The following is a 20,287-nucleotide window of genomic DNA, read 5'->3' as shown; positions in this document are numbered from 1 at the left end:
GATAGTACCACGCGGCCATCACCTTCCTTAGAATTAGGATTCTATCTAACTCAGCTTTGAATAACTTAACGACAGCCTTGATAGCTCTCTGTAGTGAAGAATTCTACAGATTCACTATTCTGTCGAGAATTATAAGTGAGTTCTCCTCAATTTTACAGTTATAATTTCACAGAAATGCCTGGTAATCAAAGGTTAACTGGCAGCCACCCATAGTTTGCTTATTGTCATCTCAAATTCACTGAAGATATTCAAGTCGATCAAGGTCATGTGAAATTGACTGATTTTGGGGTTTGTGCTCCTGCCAGCAGTCAGTTCTATTTTAAGTGAATCACCTTATAGAGCAATCAAACAGCAGCTAAAGAATTTAAATCATTTGACATCAACAGCTTCTTCTTACTTGTGGGAAAATACATTTCGGTCGAGGATTAGAGAGGTCAGATGTGCACAACATCCACGATTCAATGCTCCAAAAAGCTGAAAAAAAAAGGAATACAGAAAATCAGCAATGGAACACCAGAATTTAAAAAAAACGACAGACATAACTTTACCATTACATAAAAGCCTTTTATAGAACCTTATGAAAACCTCAATTTCTAATTTTTAAAAAATTCTGTCATAGGATGTTGGCATTGTTGGCTGGGCCATTAAATATAGCCCATCTCTGGTTGCCATTGAGGTGATGGTGGTGCTGAGCTGCCTTCTTGAACTGCTGCAGTCCAATTGTTATAAGTACACCCACAATGCCCTTTGGGAGGGAGTTCCAGGATTTTGACCCAGCAACACTGAAAGAATGGCAATATATTTCCAAGTCGCGATAGTGAATGGCTTGGTGGGGGGCTGGGGGAAGGGGGAAGGGAGACAATGTATAGGTGTCCGCATGTATATTCTAGCCTTTTCCTCTTTGATAGTATCTTTTGAACCCATGATAACTACTAACTAAGGAGCGTTGGTGAATTTTGGCAGTGCATCGTCTAAATGGCACATACAGCTACTACTGAGCATCAATGATGAAGGAAGTCAATATTTGTGGATGTGATGCCAGTCAAGGAGGCTGTTCTGACCTGGATGGTATCAAACTTCTTGAGCATAGTTGGAGCTGCATTCATCCAAGTAAATGGGGGGTATTCCATCATACTCCTGACTTGTGTCCTGTAGATGATGGGCAGGTTTTGGGGAGTCAGAAAGTGAGTTACTTGCTGCAAGACTGCTAGTCTTTGACTGATCTTGTGGCAAGGTACTTATATGGCTAATTCAATTCAGTTTGTAGTCAATAATAACCTCAGGATATTGATAGTAGCTTTATTCTATTATTGAATGTGAAAGGGCGATGGCTCGATTCTTTCTTGTTGGAAATGGTCATTGCATGGCACTTAAGTGGCACAAACAATACTTGCCACTTGCCAGCCTCATACCTGGATATTTTCCTGGTTTTGCAGTATTTGGACATGGATTCCTTCAGCATCTAAGCAATTGTGAATGGTGCTGAATATTGTGCAATCATAAGCGATTATTCCCACATCTGACCTTATGATGGAATCAAGGTCACTGATTAACCAGCTGAAGATGAAACACTATCCTAAGGAACCTACATGTGCTATAGCTAAAAATAAGTGGGGAGGCAAATTGTGAGGATGACACAAAGACTGTACAGAGGGATATAGACAGGTTAAGCAAATGGGCAAAAAACTTGGCTGACAGAATGGATTGCCAGAAAATATGAGGCTATGCATTTTGGCAGGAAGATTAGAGGAGCTGAATGTTATTTAAATAGAGAAAAGACTCCCAGAAACTTACAGCGGAGGGATTAGGTAGTCTTTGGGCATAAATCTTAAAACACTACTGTAAAGCTCAGCAGTAATGGAGAAGGCAAATGGAACATTAGCCTTTATTTCAAAGAGAATTGACTACAAAAATACAGATGCTTTCTAAACCTATACAAGGCATTCAGACCACAGATGGAATACTGTAAACAGTTTTGGGACACTTACTAAAGAAAGACAGACTGTTTTTGGAGATAGTGCAGAGAAAGTTCACTAGGCTGAACCTGGCTTATCTCTCCATGCTTCAGGCTCACTGCCTTTATTCCTGATGAAGGGCTTTTGCCCGAAACGTCGATTTCGCTGCTCCCTGGATGCTGCCTGAACTGCTGTGCTCTTCCAGCACCACTAATCCAGAATCTGGTTTCCAGCATCTGCAGTCATTGTTTTTACCTCTTTGAACCTGGCTATCGAGTGACTGGGGAGAGGTTGAGTAGGTTCGTTTTGTACTCACTGGAGGTTAGAAGAATGAATGGCAAGCTTATTGAAATAGACAAGATTCTTAGGGGAACTTGGCAGGGTAGATGCAGAAAAGTTGTATCGCTTTGTGGGAGGCTCTAAGACCAGACAGTAGAATCTCAGGAAAAAGGGTGGTTCTAAGACAGAAATGAGAAGGAAGTTCTTTCAGAGAGTAGTAAATTTGTAATTCTTTACTATAATGTGCTGTCAAAGATGTGTCTTCAAATATATACAAGGTTGAGATTCACAGATTTTTAATCAGCAAGGGAATGAAGAATTATGGGGAAAAAGACCGGAAGGTAGAGTTGAAAATTATCAGGCCAGTCATGATCTCATTGAGTGCACAGAGGACATATCTGGGCAATTTTCCACATTGTTGGGTGGATGATAGTGCTGTACTCGAACAGTTTGGCTAGGGGCCATCAAGTTCTGGAATGAAGCGTTCTATACTATTGCTGGAATATTGTCTGTGATGTTAGGGACCTCTGGAGAAGGGCAAGGTGGATGATCCACTCAGTATTTCTGGCTGAAGTTTGTTGCTCATGCTTCAGCCTTACGTTCTGCAGTGATTGGTAGGCTCCCCATTGATGATAGGGATATTTGTGGATCCTCTTCCTCAAATTACTTACTTAAATATCCTCCACCATTTACTACTGGATGTGGCAGGACTGCAGAGCTTGGATCTGACCCATTTATTGTGGAATTGCTTAGCCTCTTATCACTTATGTAAGTCAAACTGGTTTTGTAGCTTCAACAGGATGACACTTCATTTTTAGGTATGCTTGGTGGTGCTCCTGGCTTGTCTTCCTGTACTCTTAATTCAACCAGGACTGATCCCTTGGCTTGATGGCAATGGTAAAGTAGGGGATATGTCAGGTCATGAGGCTGCAGTACAATTTAGCTTGCTGATGGCCCACAACACCTCATGTATGCCCAATCTTGAGTTTATGTTATCACAGAATCATTTTAAAGTAAATGGCAGGTATGTCAGCCTATAGAGAGGTTTGACAGTGATACAACAGTGCCATCTGTTGGTGACTATATACACTTTGACAAAGAAATCGGTGAGAAATAAAATTGCATCTTTCATCACCTATGATGTTCCAAAGAACTTCACAAGCATTATGAAGTGAATCACAGTTGCATTATGGGACAAAGCAATGTGTCAATTTATGCACAAGAAGATCCCACCAATTGTAATGTAATGACCACATAAGTAGCTTTTTTTTTTCTGACACTGGTCAAGGGGCAGGTGAGTACAAAGTTCTGAATCTAGATTTTGCTGTTTGGGGTATTGGGGGAGGTGTAAAGGGGCTGTCCCCAGGTCAGAGGTTGTAAGCCTCCTATATGGCACATTGATGGAACAAAATTACTGAAAATCAAAGTGCAAATTACCCTCCTGATAACGTAGGCACAGAATGAAACACTTCACTTCCATGATTATTAGATGTCACAAAATATATCACAGCTCATTAAATATTTTTTGTTGTAATGAAGGAAACACAGTGTCTAATTTGCCCATAGCCATCTCCCAGAAGCAGGAAGGTGATAATAATTAAATAATATATTTTTGTACTGATTTAAAGATAAATATTGATCAGGACAAGCGTTAACTCTCTTGCTCTTCTTCAAAACATGGGATTTTTATATTCTACTGAGGGGGCAGATGGAACCTCCAATTAATAACACACCTGAAAGATGGTACTGTTGACGACAGTGGGGGGTGGGAATAAAAAGGAGGAGGTGAATAAAAGATAAAATTGCATATGTACTGTGAATGGATGGATGGCCTTGAGGTATGTAGTTAGAATGGATGGCCTTGAGGTACGTTGGGAAGAGGTCTGGGGAATACTGGAAAGGATGAAAATAGATAAGTCCCCTGGGCCTGATGGCATTTATCCTAGGATCCTCTGGGAAGCTAGGGAGGAGATAGCGGAGCCATTGGCCTTGATTTTTATGTCGTCGTTGTCTACGGGATTAGTGCCAGAAGACTGGAGTATAGCGAATGTGGTCCCCTTGTTCAAGAAGGGGAGCAGGTATAGCCCGAGTAACTATAGGCCAGTGAGTCTCACTTCTGTTGTGGGCAAAGTCTTAGAGAGAATTGTAAGGGATAGGATTTATGAACATCTGGATAGGAATAATGTGATCAAGGATAGTCAGCATGGTTTTTGTGAAGGGCAGGTTGTGCCTCACAAACCTTATTGAGTTCTTTGAGAAGGTGACCAAGGAAGTGGACGAGGGTAAAGCAGTAGATGTGGTGTATATGGATTTTAGCAAGGCGTTCGATAAGGTACCCCATGGCAGGCTAATGCAAAAACTACGGAGGTATGGCATTGTGGATGCATTAGAGGTTTGGATTAGGAATTGGCTGGCTGGAAGGAGACAGAGGGTAGTAGTTGATGGTATAGGTTCATCTTGGAGTGCAGTTACTAGCGGTGTTCCACAAGGATCTGTTTTGGGACCATTGCTGTTTGTCATTTTTATAAATGACCTGGAGGAGGGGCTTGAAGGCTGGGTGAGCAAATTTGCGGATGACACGAAAGTCGGTGGAGTTGTGGACAACGAAGAAGGATGTGGCAGGTTACAACGGGATATAGATAAGTTGCAGAGCTCGACAGAAAGGTGGCAAATGGAATTCAATGTAGCTAAGTGTGAAGTCATTCACTTTGGTAGGAGTAACAAGAAGATGGATTACTGGGCTAATGGTAGACTACTTGGTAGTGTGGATGAGCAGAGGGATCTTGGTGTCCATGTACACAGATCTTTGAAAGTTGCCACCCAGGTAAATAGTGCTGTGAAGAAGGCATATGGTGTACTGGGCTTTATTGGTAGAGGAATTGAGTTCTGGAGTCCTGAGGTCATGTTGCAGTTGTATAAGACTCTGGTGTGGCCTCATCTGGAGTATTGTGTGCAGTTTGGGTCGCCATACTATAGGAAGGATGTGGAGGCATTGGAACGAGTGCAGAGGAGGTTTACCAGGATGTTGCCTGACATGGTAGGAAGATCGTATGAGGAAAGGCTGAGGCACTTGGGGCTTTTCTCATTGGAGAAAAGTAGATTTAGGGGAAATTTAATAGAGGTGTACAAGATGATTAGGGGTTTAGATAGGGTTGACAGTGAGAACCTTTTTCCGCTAATGAAGTCGGTTGTTACTAGGGGACACAGCTTTAAATTAAGGGGTGGTAGGTATAGGACAGATGTTAGGGGTAGATCTTTTACTCAGCGGGTTGTGAGTTCATGGAATGCCCTGCCAGTAGCAGTGGTGGACTCTCCCTCTTTATGGTCATTTAAGCGGGCATTGGATAAGCATATGGAGGTTATTGGGCTAGTGTAGGTTAGGTAGGCTTCGGTCGGCGCAACATCGAGGGCCAAAGGGCCTGTACTGCACTGTATTTTTCTATGTTTTATGAAAGAACGTCTCTTGTTATCCTATTGTAACATCAATGCGAACACAACAATTAACAAATCCACATATTTCCCTCGCTTCATGCGGAGGTAAAAAATCTTTTGAAAAAACAATGATACCATTTGCATTAGAAAAAAAAAGTACGTTGTGCTGTTTTTTCCAGATTTCTGCTGCAGAAGTAAGACAAAAACTGCAAAAGGACTTAAAGTGACAGATATTATTCCTGCCTTCCTAGATGGAGTTAATGTTAGAGAATGTTAGTCTTTTAAGAATACCTAAAACTGTGGTACTTACAGAATCCAGAGCACAATCAGTACCTGCCAGATCCAGATGAGTCAGGGCATTCGGATGGGAAATGAAATTATAAAATATCTGGCACAAAAAGAAATAAGTCATTTTTGTAAATATTTTGTCTGAATTTCTTATGGTCAAATCATTTTATATGTTTAAGTGATAAATATTCAATCATAAGGTTGAATATTTAAGTATGAAACAATATTCAATTCCTGCATTTTTTGGTTTTATTCCGAAATAGAGATTAAAATAGCATTCTTGTAAATGGTTGACTTACTCATCAAATGGGTCCTCTTGGTATATTGGCAAATACTGCCAGCCAGCACAATTGCTATGCAAAGATGTGTCTGGGCCATTGAAATACCAACATTTTCCTAATGCTGTTGTCACATTGGATATACCAAAAAATAGATGCCAGGTTTGACAGTCATGCAAACACAAAGCAGGCACGGTGGCACAGTGGTTAGCACTGCTGCCTCACAGCGCCAGAGACCTGGGTTCAATTCCTGCCTCAGGTGACTGACTGTGTGGAGTTTGCACATTCTCCCCGTGTCTGCGTGGGTTTCCTCCGGGTGCTCCGGTTTCCTCCCACACTCCAAAGATGTGCAGGTCAGGTGAATTGGCCATGCTAAGTTGCCCGTAGTGTTAGGTAAGGGGTAGATGTACGGGTATGGGTGGGTTGCGCCTCGGCGGGGCGGTGTGGACATGTTGGGCCGAAGGGCCTGTTTCCACATTGTAAGTAATCTAATCTAATCTACTTTAAAAAAAAATATCTATCCAGAGGTAGATTTGCCTGTTTTGAGTTTTCAGGACTGTCAAACCATAATGCAATACCTTACATTTATCCAATTAAACTACATCTGCCATTCCTTTGCCCATTGACCCAATTGATCAAGATCTCTTTCAAATCTTAGCCAACTTTTTGTTCACTGTCCACTGTACCATAAATTTAGGTATCATCTGCTATTTTCATACAAATCATTTATATAAATTACAAATAATTAGAAGATACACGTGACTGTTACAAAGCCTTAAAAATTTGATTTATACCTAAATACCCAAATGTCCCAGCTGCCAATGTGGGAGGCATTTTAACCAAATGTTGAATGTCAGTGTGGGGGCTACATTTTGGGGGTGAAAAATAATAGATGTTGTATGGGGATACATCAAAATGAAGTCAGCGTTTGAAGGGTTAATTCTAGCTTGTATTTCCTTGCGTTTCTTTATTTGATGGTTGCAAGAATGTTGACCATAACCCATGTGTGAGTTCCCCTAAAACAGCAAATTAAAATCATTTGATATGCTGAGTCTGGTTGAGCTTGTAATATTTTGGGTCACAGTAAGCTTGTGGTTAAAAAGACATACACTGACAACAGATCATAATCCAAGGCAAGGCCAAAGTATTTCTAATAAGACCATGGTTTACTGAGTGTAGTTATTGGGTTAATACTATAACAGTGTTTTTTAAATTTCACAGGATTCTTGAAAACTTAACTGAGCAAGACCTCACAGAAGTTGAGAGGTCACCTTGAATCTACAAACTTGTCATTTAATGTGACCCAAATGTTACAACACTATCTCTGCCAATATTTTTCAAAACTAGTTATTGAAAATCCTCTTGTTATAATACATTAACATCTGCAGACATTATTACTGAAAGAATAACTGCTCTCTGCTGTGATAATGAAAGTAAAGAAATCCACTTACAAAAATGCTTCCATTTTATCTCTAAGAACTACAGGGAGTCAGCCATGTATTTAGGTCATAAGACACAGGACCAGAATTAGGCCATTCAGCTCATCGAGTCACTCCATTCAATCATGGCTGATATGTTTCTCAACCCTATTCTCCTGCATTCTCCCTGTAACCCTTGACCCCCTTACTAAACAAAGGTCTCTTCCCTAGGGTGGGGGAATTCAAAACTAGAGAGCATAATTTTAAGGCAAGAGGAGAAAAATTTTAAAAAACACACGCGGAGCAACTTTTACACACAGGTTCATGCATGGAATGGACAGCCAGACAATGTGGTCAGTACATGTACGATTACAACATGTAAAAGAATTTGGATAAGGATATGAATAGGAAAGGTTCGGAGAGATATGGGCCAAATGCAGGTAAGTGGGACTAGTTTAGTTCAGGAAACTTGGTCAGCATGGATTGAAACTTAGATTGAAGGGTCTGTTTCTGTGCTGTATGACAACAATTCTACTTGAAAATAACTAGCTTGTATATGGTACTTTGATGTATTTTCCTTTCCATGATTAATTGAAACTAACTCTTTCTGCAAAATATTGGAAGATCGATAGATAAGGAAGTGTTGAATTGGTCACTGTGGTTTTGTGCATCATGTTATTAGTCAGATTGAAAATAAGATCCCAGGACATGGGTTGCCAATTTGCCATCATCCATTTTACACGACCAGATTCAATAATAATCCATATCACTTTTAAACAAGTCAGCTAAAATCAATTTAGAAAGTTGGACACCAGTTTGCAAGATACTAGCAACCTTCATTGATGAGAAATTGTCTCAATATTTACTCAACATTTACAAAGTGGAATTAGGAATGGGTCTGAGAATGTCTGTTGAGAAGGAAGTTGTTTGGGTCAGGGGAAAGCTTTGTATGAACAGGAACTTAATCGAAAGTTTCTCAATTTCAACTTTCATTGCATAGATTACTAATTCCCATCTTGTCCTTTTGAAATCAATTGCATTATTAATAGTGAGTGGAGTTGCCATACTGACATATGCCACATGGACTAGATGAGAATAATCAGATACTGACTAAACGTTTAGGCCTTCGGAAAACTAAATCATCATTTGATGCCTATGTTCCTGCTTGTATTCACTTACACAGGTATCTTCAGCAGCTAATATCCCTGGATTTCCAGAGAGGTCCAGGTGAACAAGAGACGATGTAAAAACTTCATTTGCAATCAACGATTGAGCCAAAGAGTTAAGACCTGAAAAAGTGAAGAGGAAAGATGAAAAACATATGCAGAGAACTAAGTTATAGAAAGGTCAACAAAAATGATTTTATTTATCTACTGAACATACTACGTTTTAACATGTAGATAAACAATACTCCATATTTGAATTATTCTCTTTAAGACAATAATTTACATTTTGAGTACTGGCATTGAGGTCATAATCTATAACTTGACTATTTCCACTGAGGCAGAGGTTAATGGAATTTTTTTTCCAACAACAGCAGAAAAAGCTAAAAAATGGTTATTTATTCTATTTCATTAGAAATTCTACCAGTGGTCCAAAGTTACAATGAGGCATTGCAGACACTAATGGAAATACAGTGCCAGCTTCTCCAAGTCGACGAATATGACTTCCTTCTATATCACTGCTCAGTAAGTTTCACTACATACATGTGTCTGTATATTGAAGATGTGAAGATTAGTAAAACTCAGTTGTATGAATAAGTCTTCCTGTTACTCATGTTCAAGCTACTTGTACAAGCGACCAAAAGATGCCCAGCACCTATTGATCCATGTTCATGATCCACTTCCAAGGAAAAGGGAAAAACATGGAGACACAACTGGCATTGTTTGAATATTTAGATTGCCAAATTTAGCCTCATGTACAGTGGTAACAATTTAATTCCTCTTGCTAAATATTTACGTATTACTTGTTACTTAATTCATGTATATAGCCTGAATGATAATTTTTCTTTTTGCTAATGTTCACATTCAATATATTGGTGCTTGATCATTGGTTTTTGTCCTCCAATCGTTATGTGTCTTGTCAATCTATACATTAACAAAAGTTGCTGTACCAACCAAATATACAAATGGTCATTGCATCACACTATCACATATAGTCCTTAAAGGCAGCTCAGAGTCGCATGAAGAAAATGCATGATTATAACATTAAATTACTATGTATTAGAACGCTAATCATTTAGTTTGGCAATTCTCTCTTTCCTTATGAAGTACTAAAATGATTTATTTAGATAAATTTAAAGCCAAATTTCAAAAGGGACATTAAATGCCATATAAGAAAAAAATGTAGATAGTCATAGTGTCATAGAGATGTACAGCACAGAAACAGACCCTTCAGTCCAACTCATCTATGTCGACCAGATATCCCAACCTAATCCAGTCCCATCTGCCAGCACCTGGCCCATATCCCTCCAAACCCTTCCTATTCATATACCCATCCAGATGCCTTTTGAATGTTGCAATTGTACGAGTCTCCACCACTTCCTCTGGCAGCCATTACATACATGTACCACCCTCTGCGTGAAAAAGTTGCCCCCAGGTCTCTTTTATATCTTGCCCCTCTCACCCTAAACCTATGCCTATAGTTCTGGACTACCCCACCCCAGGGAAGAGACGTTGTCTATTTATCCTATCCATGCCCCTTATGATTTTATAAACCTCTATATGGTCCCCCCTCAGCCTCCGACTCTCCAGGGAAAACAGCCCCAGCCTATTCAACCTCTCCCTCCAGCTCAAATCCTCCAATCCTGGCAACATCCTTGTAGATCTTTTCTGAACCCTGTCAAGTTTCACAACATCTTTCTGATAGAAGGAGACCAGAAATAAGAATTTAATCATTGTTAGGCCTTAGATGTTATCTAGAAAATACATAAGTTGAAATAAAATCAAACATTGCTGGAGAAACTCAGCATGTCTTGTAGCATCTGTGGAGAGAGAAACACAGAGTTAATCTTTCAAGTCCAATGACTCTTTTTTTGGAACATCCTGAAAGACGGTTGAAATTAAATTTAGTGGGGGAGGTACTGTTTGACCCCACTCTCCAAAAGAAAAACACTGACTTGTAACTGGAATTTACTCCGAAGACCTTAAGCAGGTGAACAGTAGATTTAAGACTGATGGAGATCCTTCTGGCCAATCTGATTGCCTAGACAGCAGTGTCATTACTGGGTATTACTGGGATTGCAAGGAGGCCCACGAGGATTGGGGAGGTATCCTGAACTCACCTAAGTCTCAAGCATTTTGTGCATGTAGGTATAGGGAGGCCTAGAGGGACTGGTAGACTGAAATCAAGTGACAAAGGAATAGTAACATCTTGAGAATGAAGGGGAGCTTCAGTACACAAAAAGCATCCCTCAAAGAATGTATCCCCTCTTCCTTCCTATCTTTTAACCAGTGTCCCGCCTGCACAAAATTTAGTGGGGATTGTACTGGGGAACAGGTAGGCAAGCAGTGGGCTAGCCATGCAGTATATTTTGTGTTCCAGCATTGCTAAAAATATGCCAGGCCTGTGAGGTGGGGATGGGTAATATCGAACCTTTTACTATTTTCCTTATTTTAAAAGTGTCACATGAAGTTACAAAATATAATAAATTTCAAATATAAATTATAACATTAGCCCCTTTAAAAACACCCAGCAACTGAAAATAATACTTTCTGAATCAATTCAACAACACAATGCAGGGATCTGTTATATGGAACTTTTACATGGTAAAGGATGCAAATAGATATGTGGCCATGTGCATTTAGGATTAGTTTCATTTTATCTAAGTTTCAAATGGTGAGGTCCAGGCACATGAAATACTGCAGCTCTAATGCTAGACTTCTTGCACAATTGTACTGAGTAAAACTGAAAGCTGTTTTGCAAAGTTGCAAACTGAACCCAATGATGATGCAGAACAAGGCTTTTTCATAATTAATTTGCACTCCAAATACTTCCCTGTTCCTCTACCACTTGTAGATGACAGGTTCATATACAAGGATAACTTCAATTTAATTTTAAAACAGCGTGAGATCTACATAGAAACAACTGTATCTAAGCTTGTGGCTGGCTTAAACTTGGTTTCTTTGTGAAGGCCTACCTTTTGCAGTCAGTGATGTTCTGGAGAGGTTGAGATACTTCAATCCTTTGGACAGTTTTTCAAACTGCTGACTGAATGCTGACACCCCTATTAAAGAGAAGGGTGACTGATTTATTACCGATGTATTTTATTATCGATTATTGCTGTATGATAAATATCATTGATCACTTCTTTTTTTTGCTTAAATCATCAACTTTTCAATGTTCCTCTCTGCCTTCCATATGACCTTCTCCATCCTGGTAAGAGCAGTGAAGCCCTTTCTTCATTTTGTTCAGACACTGGTTCAGAATTCAGACAGTGAGGGTCATGTGGTTAACCACTTATCTTACCATCTGATAGCGCTATGAAGTCACATTTTAAGTGTTTAATAAATGGTGAAGTAAATGAGTTAAGAAAATGTCTGTTCATCTTGTCAGACTGAGCTGTTTTTCTTTAAATTTTAATCCTTATCCTGTAGTCAACTATGTGCATGACACCTATAGGATCCAAATGTTAAGGCTTAATTGGGGATAACTGAGTTTCCATAGAAATATTGCAGTTTAGCCATTTGAATCTAATATATTGCAATCAGGATTAGCAAAATCATATTCCCTTGATTGAAGCTGGTATGTTAAATGTATGACAGCCCTGGAAGTGTCTAATTTTCCAACATCATTTTTAAAAAGAAGCATTTGCAACACAAATGATTCAAAAAAGCCAATTTGAGAAATAAAAGTTTTCAGCAAGATTTCTCAGTATTATTTTCTATCATTAAAAATTCCTCCTCTTGTAAATAGAAACCATGACATGTGCTATTAAAAAAGTGTATACATTCACATCCCAAGCAGAATCCGTTTTCTATTATTGTATTGTAATAACTATAAATCATAAGAAGGGAAATAGAAAGCATTCAAGGTGAACATGATAGAAAAAATAAATAGAAATTCTGTCATAAAGAGGGTCAGAACGTTTTCAAAGTTGGAATTCATCCTAGTGAATCAAACACTAACACAAAAACAAGATATTGTGGATGCCGAAAATCTGAAGTATTGAACAGAACTGGCAACACTCGTGGAAAGAAAAGCAGAGTTGATGTTTCATCAGAACAGATGTTTAAAAATATCACACTTCAGGCATCTGAAGTATTTTGTTTTTGTACAATAACAGCCATCCTGTTTGGCATATTTTTCCTTCAACACAAAAAGGATCTTACACCAGAGCTGCTTTGCCCCACTTCAACTGAAACAATTTCACATTAGAAGGCTTCATGAAATTAGACACTTGAGGTTCTGAAATAGACTGATGCTTGAGGTCTGGTTATTCAGATGCTTAAACACTTAACTCCCAACCAGAATGAAGTGATTCAAATCTCTGGACATCTTCTCAGTCAGAATTACAACTCCAGAATGTTTTGTGTCATTATCTCCATGATAGATGGGATAGACTTCAAACAGATCTATCAAATCAAGACTGGGCATCCATGAGATGCTGTGAGCCATTAACAACACTAGAATTGTACTCAAGCACAATCTGCAACATCATGGTCTGACATATTCCCCACTCTACCATTTACTATCAAGCCAGGGATCAACCCTGCTTCAGGGAAGAGAGCAGGAAGGTATTCAGAAACACTACGAAATGTACCTAACAATGAGTTGTCAATCTGATGATGCTACAAAACAGGACTACACATGTTTCAAATAGCAAAATCAGCAACTGATAGAGTTCAGTGATTCCACATCCAATAGATCAGATCTAAGTTCTGCAGTGCTGCTACGTCTAATCATAATGGTTTGGTCAACTAAACAACTCAGTTAAAGGAGGCACCACAAATATTTTCATCTTCAATCATAGGGGACCCTAGCACATTTGTACAAAAGATAAGGCTGAAGCATTTGCAACAATCTTCAGCCAGAAGTGCTGAGAGGTCTCCAGCATCACTGATTCCAATCTTATCTTTAACCAGTTTGGTTCACTTCATATGACACTGAAAAACAGCTGGAGGCAGTGTATACTTCAAAAGCTAAGGCCTTGACAACATTCTGTCACTAGCAGTAAAGACTTAGATTAGATTACTTTTTTTTTAGAGTAGATTACTTTCAGTGTGGAAACAGGTCCTTCGGCCCAACAAGTCCACACCACCCCGCCGAAGCGCAACCCACCCATACCCCTACATCTGCCCCTTACCTAACACTACGGACAATTTAGCATGGCCCATTCACCTGACCTGCACATCTTTGGACTGTGGGAGGAAACCGGAGCACCCGGAGGAAACCCACGCAGACACGGGGAGAACGTGCAAACTCCACACAGTCAGTCGCCTGAAGCAGGAATTGAACCTGGGTCTCTGGCGCTGTGAGGCAGCAGTGCTAACCACTGTGCCACCGTACTGCCACCGTACTTATATTGCAGAACTAGCTGTGCCCTTAGACAAGCCGTTCCAGTAGAACTACTGTATTTACCCAACAACGTGGAAAATTACTGAGGTATGCCCTGGACACAAAAAGCAGCACAAATCTAACCCAGACAATTAATACCCTATTAGTCCACTCTCGAACATCAGTAAAGTAATGGGAAGTAACAGAGATATCATAGAGTCATAGAGATGTACAGCTCGGAAACAGACCCTTCGGTCCAACCTGTCCATGCCGACCAGATATCCCAACCCAATCTAGTCCAACCTGCCAGCACCCGGCCCACATCCCTCCAAACCCTTCCTATTCATATACCCATCCAAATGCCTCTTAAACGTTGCAATTGTACCAGCCTCCACCACATCCTCTGGCAGCTCATTCCATACACATACCACCCTCTGCGTGAAAACGTTGCCCCTTAGGTCTCTTTTATATCTTTCCCCTCTCACCCTAAACCTATGCCCTCCAGTTCTGGACTCCCCGTACCCAAGGAAAAGACTTTGCCTATTTATCCTATCCATGCCCCTCATAATTTTGTAAACCTCTATAAGGTCACCCCTCAGCCTCCGATGGTCCAGGGAAAACAGCCCCAGCCTGTTCAGCCTCTCCCTGTAGCTCAGATCCTCCAACCCTGGCAACATCCTTGTAAATCTTTTCTGAAACCCTTCAAGTTTCACAACATCTTTCCGATAGGAACGAGACCAGAATTGCATACAATATTCCAACAGTGGCCTAACCAATGTCTTGTACAGCCGTAACATGACCTCCCAACTCCGGTACTCAATACTCTGGCCAATAAAGGAAATAATACCAAACACCTTCTTCACTATCCTATCTACCTGCGACTCCACTTTCAAGGAGCTATGAACTTGCACTCCAAGGTCTCTTTGTTCAGCAACACTCCCGAGGATCTTACCATTAAGTGTATAAGTCCTGCTAAGATTTGCTTTCCCAAAATGTAGCACCTCGCATTCATCTGATTTAAACTCCATCTGTCACTTCTCAGCCAATTGCTCATCTGGTCCAGATCCTGTTGTAATCTGAGGTAACCCTCTTCACTGTCCACTACACCTCCAATTTTGGGGTCATAAGAGATACTAACTGCATCTCTTATGCTCCCATCCAAATCATTTATGTAAATGACAAAGAGTAGAGGACCCAGCGCCAATCCTTGTGGCACTTCATTGGTCACAGGCCTCCAGTCTGAAAAACAACCCTCCAACACCACCCTCTGTCTTCTACCTTTGAGCCAGTTTTGTATCCAAATGGCTAGTTCTCCCTGTATTCCATGAGATCTAACCTTGCTAACCAGTCTCCCATGGGGAACCTTGTTGAACACCTTACTGAAGTCCATATAGATCACATCTACTGCTCTGCCCTCATCAATCTTCTTTGTTACTTCTTCAAAAAACTCAATCAAGTTTGTGAGACATGATTCCCCCTGCACAAAGACATGTTGACTATCCCAAATCAGTCTTTGCCTTTCCAAATACATGTACATCCTGTCCCTCAGGATTCCCTCCAACAACTTGCCCACCACCAAGGTCAGGCTCACCGGTCTACAGTTCCCTGGCCCTTCTTAAACAGTGGCACCATGTTTTCCAACCTCCAGTCTTCTGGCACCTCAACTGTGACTATCGATGGTACAAATATCTCAGCAAGAGGCCCAGCAATCACTTCTCTAGCTTCCCACAGAGTTCTCAGGTACACCTCATCAGGTCCTGGGTATTTATCCACCTTTAACCGTTTCAAAGCATCCAGCACTTCCTCCTCTGTAATCTGGACATTTTGCAAGATGTCACCCTACAGTCTATATCTTCCATATCCTTTTCCACAGTAAATACTGATGCAAAATATTCATTATTTGCTTAGCAATAACCTACTCAGACGCTTAGTTTGAGTTCCAGCAGGGCCATTCAGCTCTTGATCTCATTATACCCTTCAAACATGGACAACAATGCTGAATTCCAGAGATGAAGTGAAAGTGACAGTCCTTAGCATCAAGACTGCACTTAAGCAAATGTTGGGTAAAAGAGCCCTAATCAAAGTAGAGTCAATGAAAATTGTGAGAAAAACTCTTGCTTGTTTGTAGGCATATACAGCAGAAAGAAACATCATTGTGGTGTTGGAAGTCAATAATCTGTGCTCCACTTAGTGTCCTAGGAACAACCATCTTCAGCTACTTCATTAATAACCTTTTCTCTAACATTCGGTCAGAAGTGGGTATATTTGCTGATGATTGCTCAATGCTCAGCACCATTTGCAACTTATCAGATATTGAAGATGTCAATATTCACATGCAGCAAGACCTGGAAAATTTTCAGATTGGGGAGACAAGTGGCAAGTAACATTCATGCCACATATCTCCAATGAGAGAATCTAACCAGCACTCCTTAACATTCACTGGCATCACCATCACTAAATCACCCACCAACAATATGTTATGATCGACTAGAAACTGAATTGGACTAGCCATATAAATGCTGTGGCTACAAGAGGAGGTCAAAAGCTAGGAATCCTGCAACGAGTATCTCATGTCCCGACATCTAGTCTGTCTACAAGGCACAAAGTCAACAGTGTGATAGAATATGCCTCACTGGCCCAGATGACTGCAGCTCCAACAACATTCAAGATGTTTGACACCATCGAGAACAAAACAACCCATTTGATTGGCACCACATCCAGAAATATTCACTCCCTTCACCAATTATGCTTAGTTGCGATATGTACCATTTACAAGATATACAGCAAAAGTTCATTTTGGTTGGCACATTCCAAACCCTCAAGGACCAAGGGCAGTGGATGCATGGGAATGCTAACATTTTCAGGTTTTCCTCAGCCACTCACCATCCTGACTTGGAAATATATCATTTCCTCAGAGACAATGGGTCAAAATCCTAACAGCAATATGGGTCCACATATACAAAATGGACTGTGGCACAGTAGCTCGGTGGTTAGCACTGCTGCCTCACAGTGCCCAGGACCCGGGTTCAATCCCTGCCTCAGGCAACCGTCTGTATGAAGTTTGCACGTTCTCCCCGTGTCTGTGTGGGTTTCCTCCGGGTACTCCAGTTTTCTCCCACAGTCCAAAGATGTGCTGGTTAGGTGAATTGGCCATACTAAATTGCCCGTAGTGTTAGGTGCAGGGGAATGGGTCTGGCTGGGTTGCTGTTTGGAGGGTTGGGTTGACTTGTTGGGCCAAAGGGCCTGTTTCCACACTGTAGGGAATCTAATCTAAAAAAAGAATTCAAGGAGGCAATTTGCCTACCACTACCTTTTCATAGGCAACAAGGGTGGATAAATAAATGCTGACGCAGCCATTGTCCTGTGAATGAATCTAAAAGAAAGTGTCAGAATTCCTTAGTATGCAGCTCACCAACTGGATTGAACATAAGTAATTTGTATTTTTAGCAAGTGGAAGGAAGGCTGACTTGTAAGGAGGATACTGGAACTGACTACTAGCTATTCTTAAAGTTGCATTCATGCATTTTTTTTTCCCAGTGTGTTGAGACAAGAACGTAAAGTGGCAAGTTTGTCCTTCCATTGGGCTAAACTGAGAGAAAGGAAATTCTGGCCAATATCAAAATAGTTCTGTTACAATTTTACCAGAAATATATAGGATGAAAGTGAGGAGTTTCATATTTACCTCTGTCCTCCAACTGGTTGTTGGATAGATTTATGGTGTGAAGCGCTGGGTGGAAATTCTCTTTTAGAGCAAGTGCAATTTTTTGTCCAGCATCACTGCAAGAGTAAGACATGTAACATGCACATTGATTAAGTAAAACTCAACATAACAAGAGAAACAAAGTCAGGATCACGCTTTTACTTCTCTTATTTGGGACAGAATGATGACAATGCACAGTTAAAAATGAAAGAGATGAACTTGCCTGTGTTAGATCAAGTTTCTCCTGAGTCCAATCACTGAAAACATATTGGACTAAAAATTGGACATGGCCCACTTGTGGGGACAACTTTCATGGTGCTTAATTGTCCTGTGGATGATTGTGTGATTTAGGCAGAATGCAAATTGGTGGCCTAGCATTTCGTTATTTAGAAGGATTTCTTTCAAAATCAACTGTTAGAACATCATTGCTGTGTTAAGCGGAGTTAAGAAAAGTTATTGTATAAAGCAAAATTAATATTTTCAAGACATTAAATATAATTTTATTCATTAAGTAAGGACGTAGGAGGTTGTGGCATGGTGGATGTATATGTACTTCTGGACCAGAATCTCTGGATTCAAATCCACTTTGATGATCACAAAAGGTGTGTCTTAACCCGATCAATAAGGTTGATTATCAATCTATAAATCCTTCCAATGTGCCTGTGGCAGGCAGTAAGAGTGGGAGAAATTCCGAGGCAAACAGAACTGTGTGGCAGCTGCAGCATAACAATCTCCCCTTATTAAAAGACTCCATTGCAAGTTCTTACCCTGAGCAAGAGTCACTCTTTCTAAGGGATTACCATACAGAAAAAATAAGGTTGTTAAACTACAACAGAATGGAAAGTTTTTTTTTAAAAGAAGGAGCAAATGAATTATTTCTTCACAATCTCAGCTAGCTGTCCATCATTCCTAATATTTAAGTCTTCAACAAAAGCAATTGGGGCTACACACATAAAACAAGTAAAACAGTGAACAGCTGAATCACCAAGCTCAAAACAGTCTCAGCTCAAATCTTTCCGCTGTGTCAACCTAGATTCTCACTCTATTATTCACAGCCTCTGTGAGAGTGAACAGAAGTGAATGTTACAGCACCTGGTTCAGTGTTAATACTTTACGTATATGTAGGCCAATGAGGAATGGATAACACTTTACACTCTTGGAATTGCACGCAGCAGATAAAAGGAGAAAGAAAAATGCATTAATGATTGTTAACATGACAAAAACACCATCAACATTGACAGTCTACTTACAACTTCAGTCCAGCATTTTCTAAAACCAGCTCCTCCAGTTTAGTGGACAAACTGATCACATAGAGGACCTGCTCTATCACATCGGGGCTCTGGAGGTGAGAAGTAATAATGAGAAGAATAGATCATTTGCAAAGTCATCAGATAGATCCCTAATGAAGATTATCTTTTATCATTATTTGTAGTATCGTGCGTACTAATCTTGTCAACTTGCTAATTTTCTAACTGGCTCAACATAACTATAGATTGTCCAACAAAAAAAGGCCAGAAAGGTACCTCTCATGACTGGTGATAAATTACTCTATTCGTGAAGAAATTAAAAAATTTAAACTGGAGCTACAAAAATGTCTGCATTAAAATGTGGAGATCTGAATTATACTGATAAGAATTAAGCTGTTGAAAGTTAAAGAAGTCAGTTAGTGCTGGGAGAAATTAAAATGATCTATTTTGAACTTCATTCAAAATAAATGGGCCATTTATTATAAAAATGCAGCCTTTTTATGACTAGTTATCTTTTAATAAGTTGCTTTATGTGAAAAAAGGCATCTTACCAGAACCCAAGAGCAAAGTTTGAAAGTAGCATGTCAGGTCAGCTGCCCAGTGCATTCCTGCCTCCAAGTGATTTTGCTAGAGGTGAGGTCAATGTATGAGCAGCCTGCTGACTGATGGCAACAAGCAGATGATAAGGCCAGTTTGAGAGCCAATCAGGACAAGTTGCCAATGCTACTAGGACCTTCCTACCATCAACTAAGCCTCCCATTAAGGCTGGAGCCTGGCAAGTACCTGGTGATGTTTCCCCCGCCCCCCCCCATGAAGAGACAATTAATGCTCTTCTCAATTCATTCATGATACAGCAGACATCAGACAGCCTTAGATGCAGCAATAAGCATTCCTGTAGAGGATTTTGCCCTCCTCAACTATGACGACACATTTATTTTAAAATTTTCAGAAGGCATCAGAAAGGACCTTCATGATAAAATATCCTCATTACGTCCGACCTCCTCAGGAGCACCCATCTTTCCTGGGGGGCTGCCAGCTGTTCAGAGGTAAGGGCTCTCTGAATTGGCCTCTCACCTCAGGAAACCACCTGCTATCTATCACTCAACTGTATAAATGAAGGCAAACTCTTTATTGACCACCTGTTTGTGACTGGGCAATAGACAACATTTGCTTTTAATTCCAAAGACACAAAGAT

The 20,287-nt window shown here is 40.3% G+C and overlaps 1 protein-coding gene across 1 annotated transcript in view; it reads right to left on the bottom strand.

Moving 5' to 3' along the window:
• carmil2 (capping protein regulator and myosin 1 linker 2) overlaps positions 1–20,287 on the bottom strand; it is a 197,408-nt gene that overhangs the window by 98,634 nt on the left and 78,487 nt on the right. Inside the window, exons 10-15 of the mRNA XM_072547440.1 lie at positions 19,096–19,184; positions 17,828–17,922; positions 11,789–11,875; positions 8,830–8,939; positions 5,977–6,054; positions 398–474 (exon numbers count right to left, since the gene is read on the bottom strand). Of these exons, the coding sequence (XP_072403541.1) occupies positions 398–474; positions 5,977–6,054; positions 8,830–8,939; positions 11,789–11,875; positions 17,828–17,922; positions 19,096–19,184 (536 nt within the window). The remainder of the gene's footprint in view (positions 1–397; positions 475–5,976; positions 6,055–8,829; positions 8,940–11,788; positions 11,876–17,827; positions 17,923–19,095; positions 19,185–20,287) is intronic.

This window comes from Chiloscyllium punctatum, chromosome 26 (assembly GCF_047496795.1).
Source record: "Chiloscyllium punctatum isolate Juve2018m chromosome 26, sChiPun1.3, whole genome shotgun sequence".
Taxonomy (NCBI): domain Eukaryota; kingdom Metazoa; phylum Chordata; class Chondrichthyes; order Orectolobiformes; family Hemiscylliidae; genus Chiloscyllium; species Chiloscyllium punctatum.
Note: the sequence above shows the minus strand (reverse complement) of the source record. Positions and strands in the feature narration are given on the sequence as shown.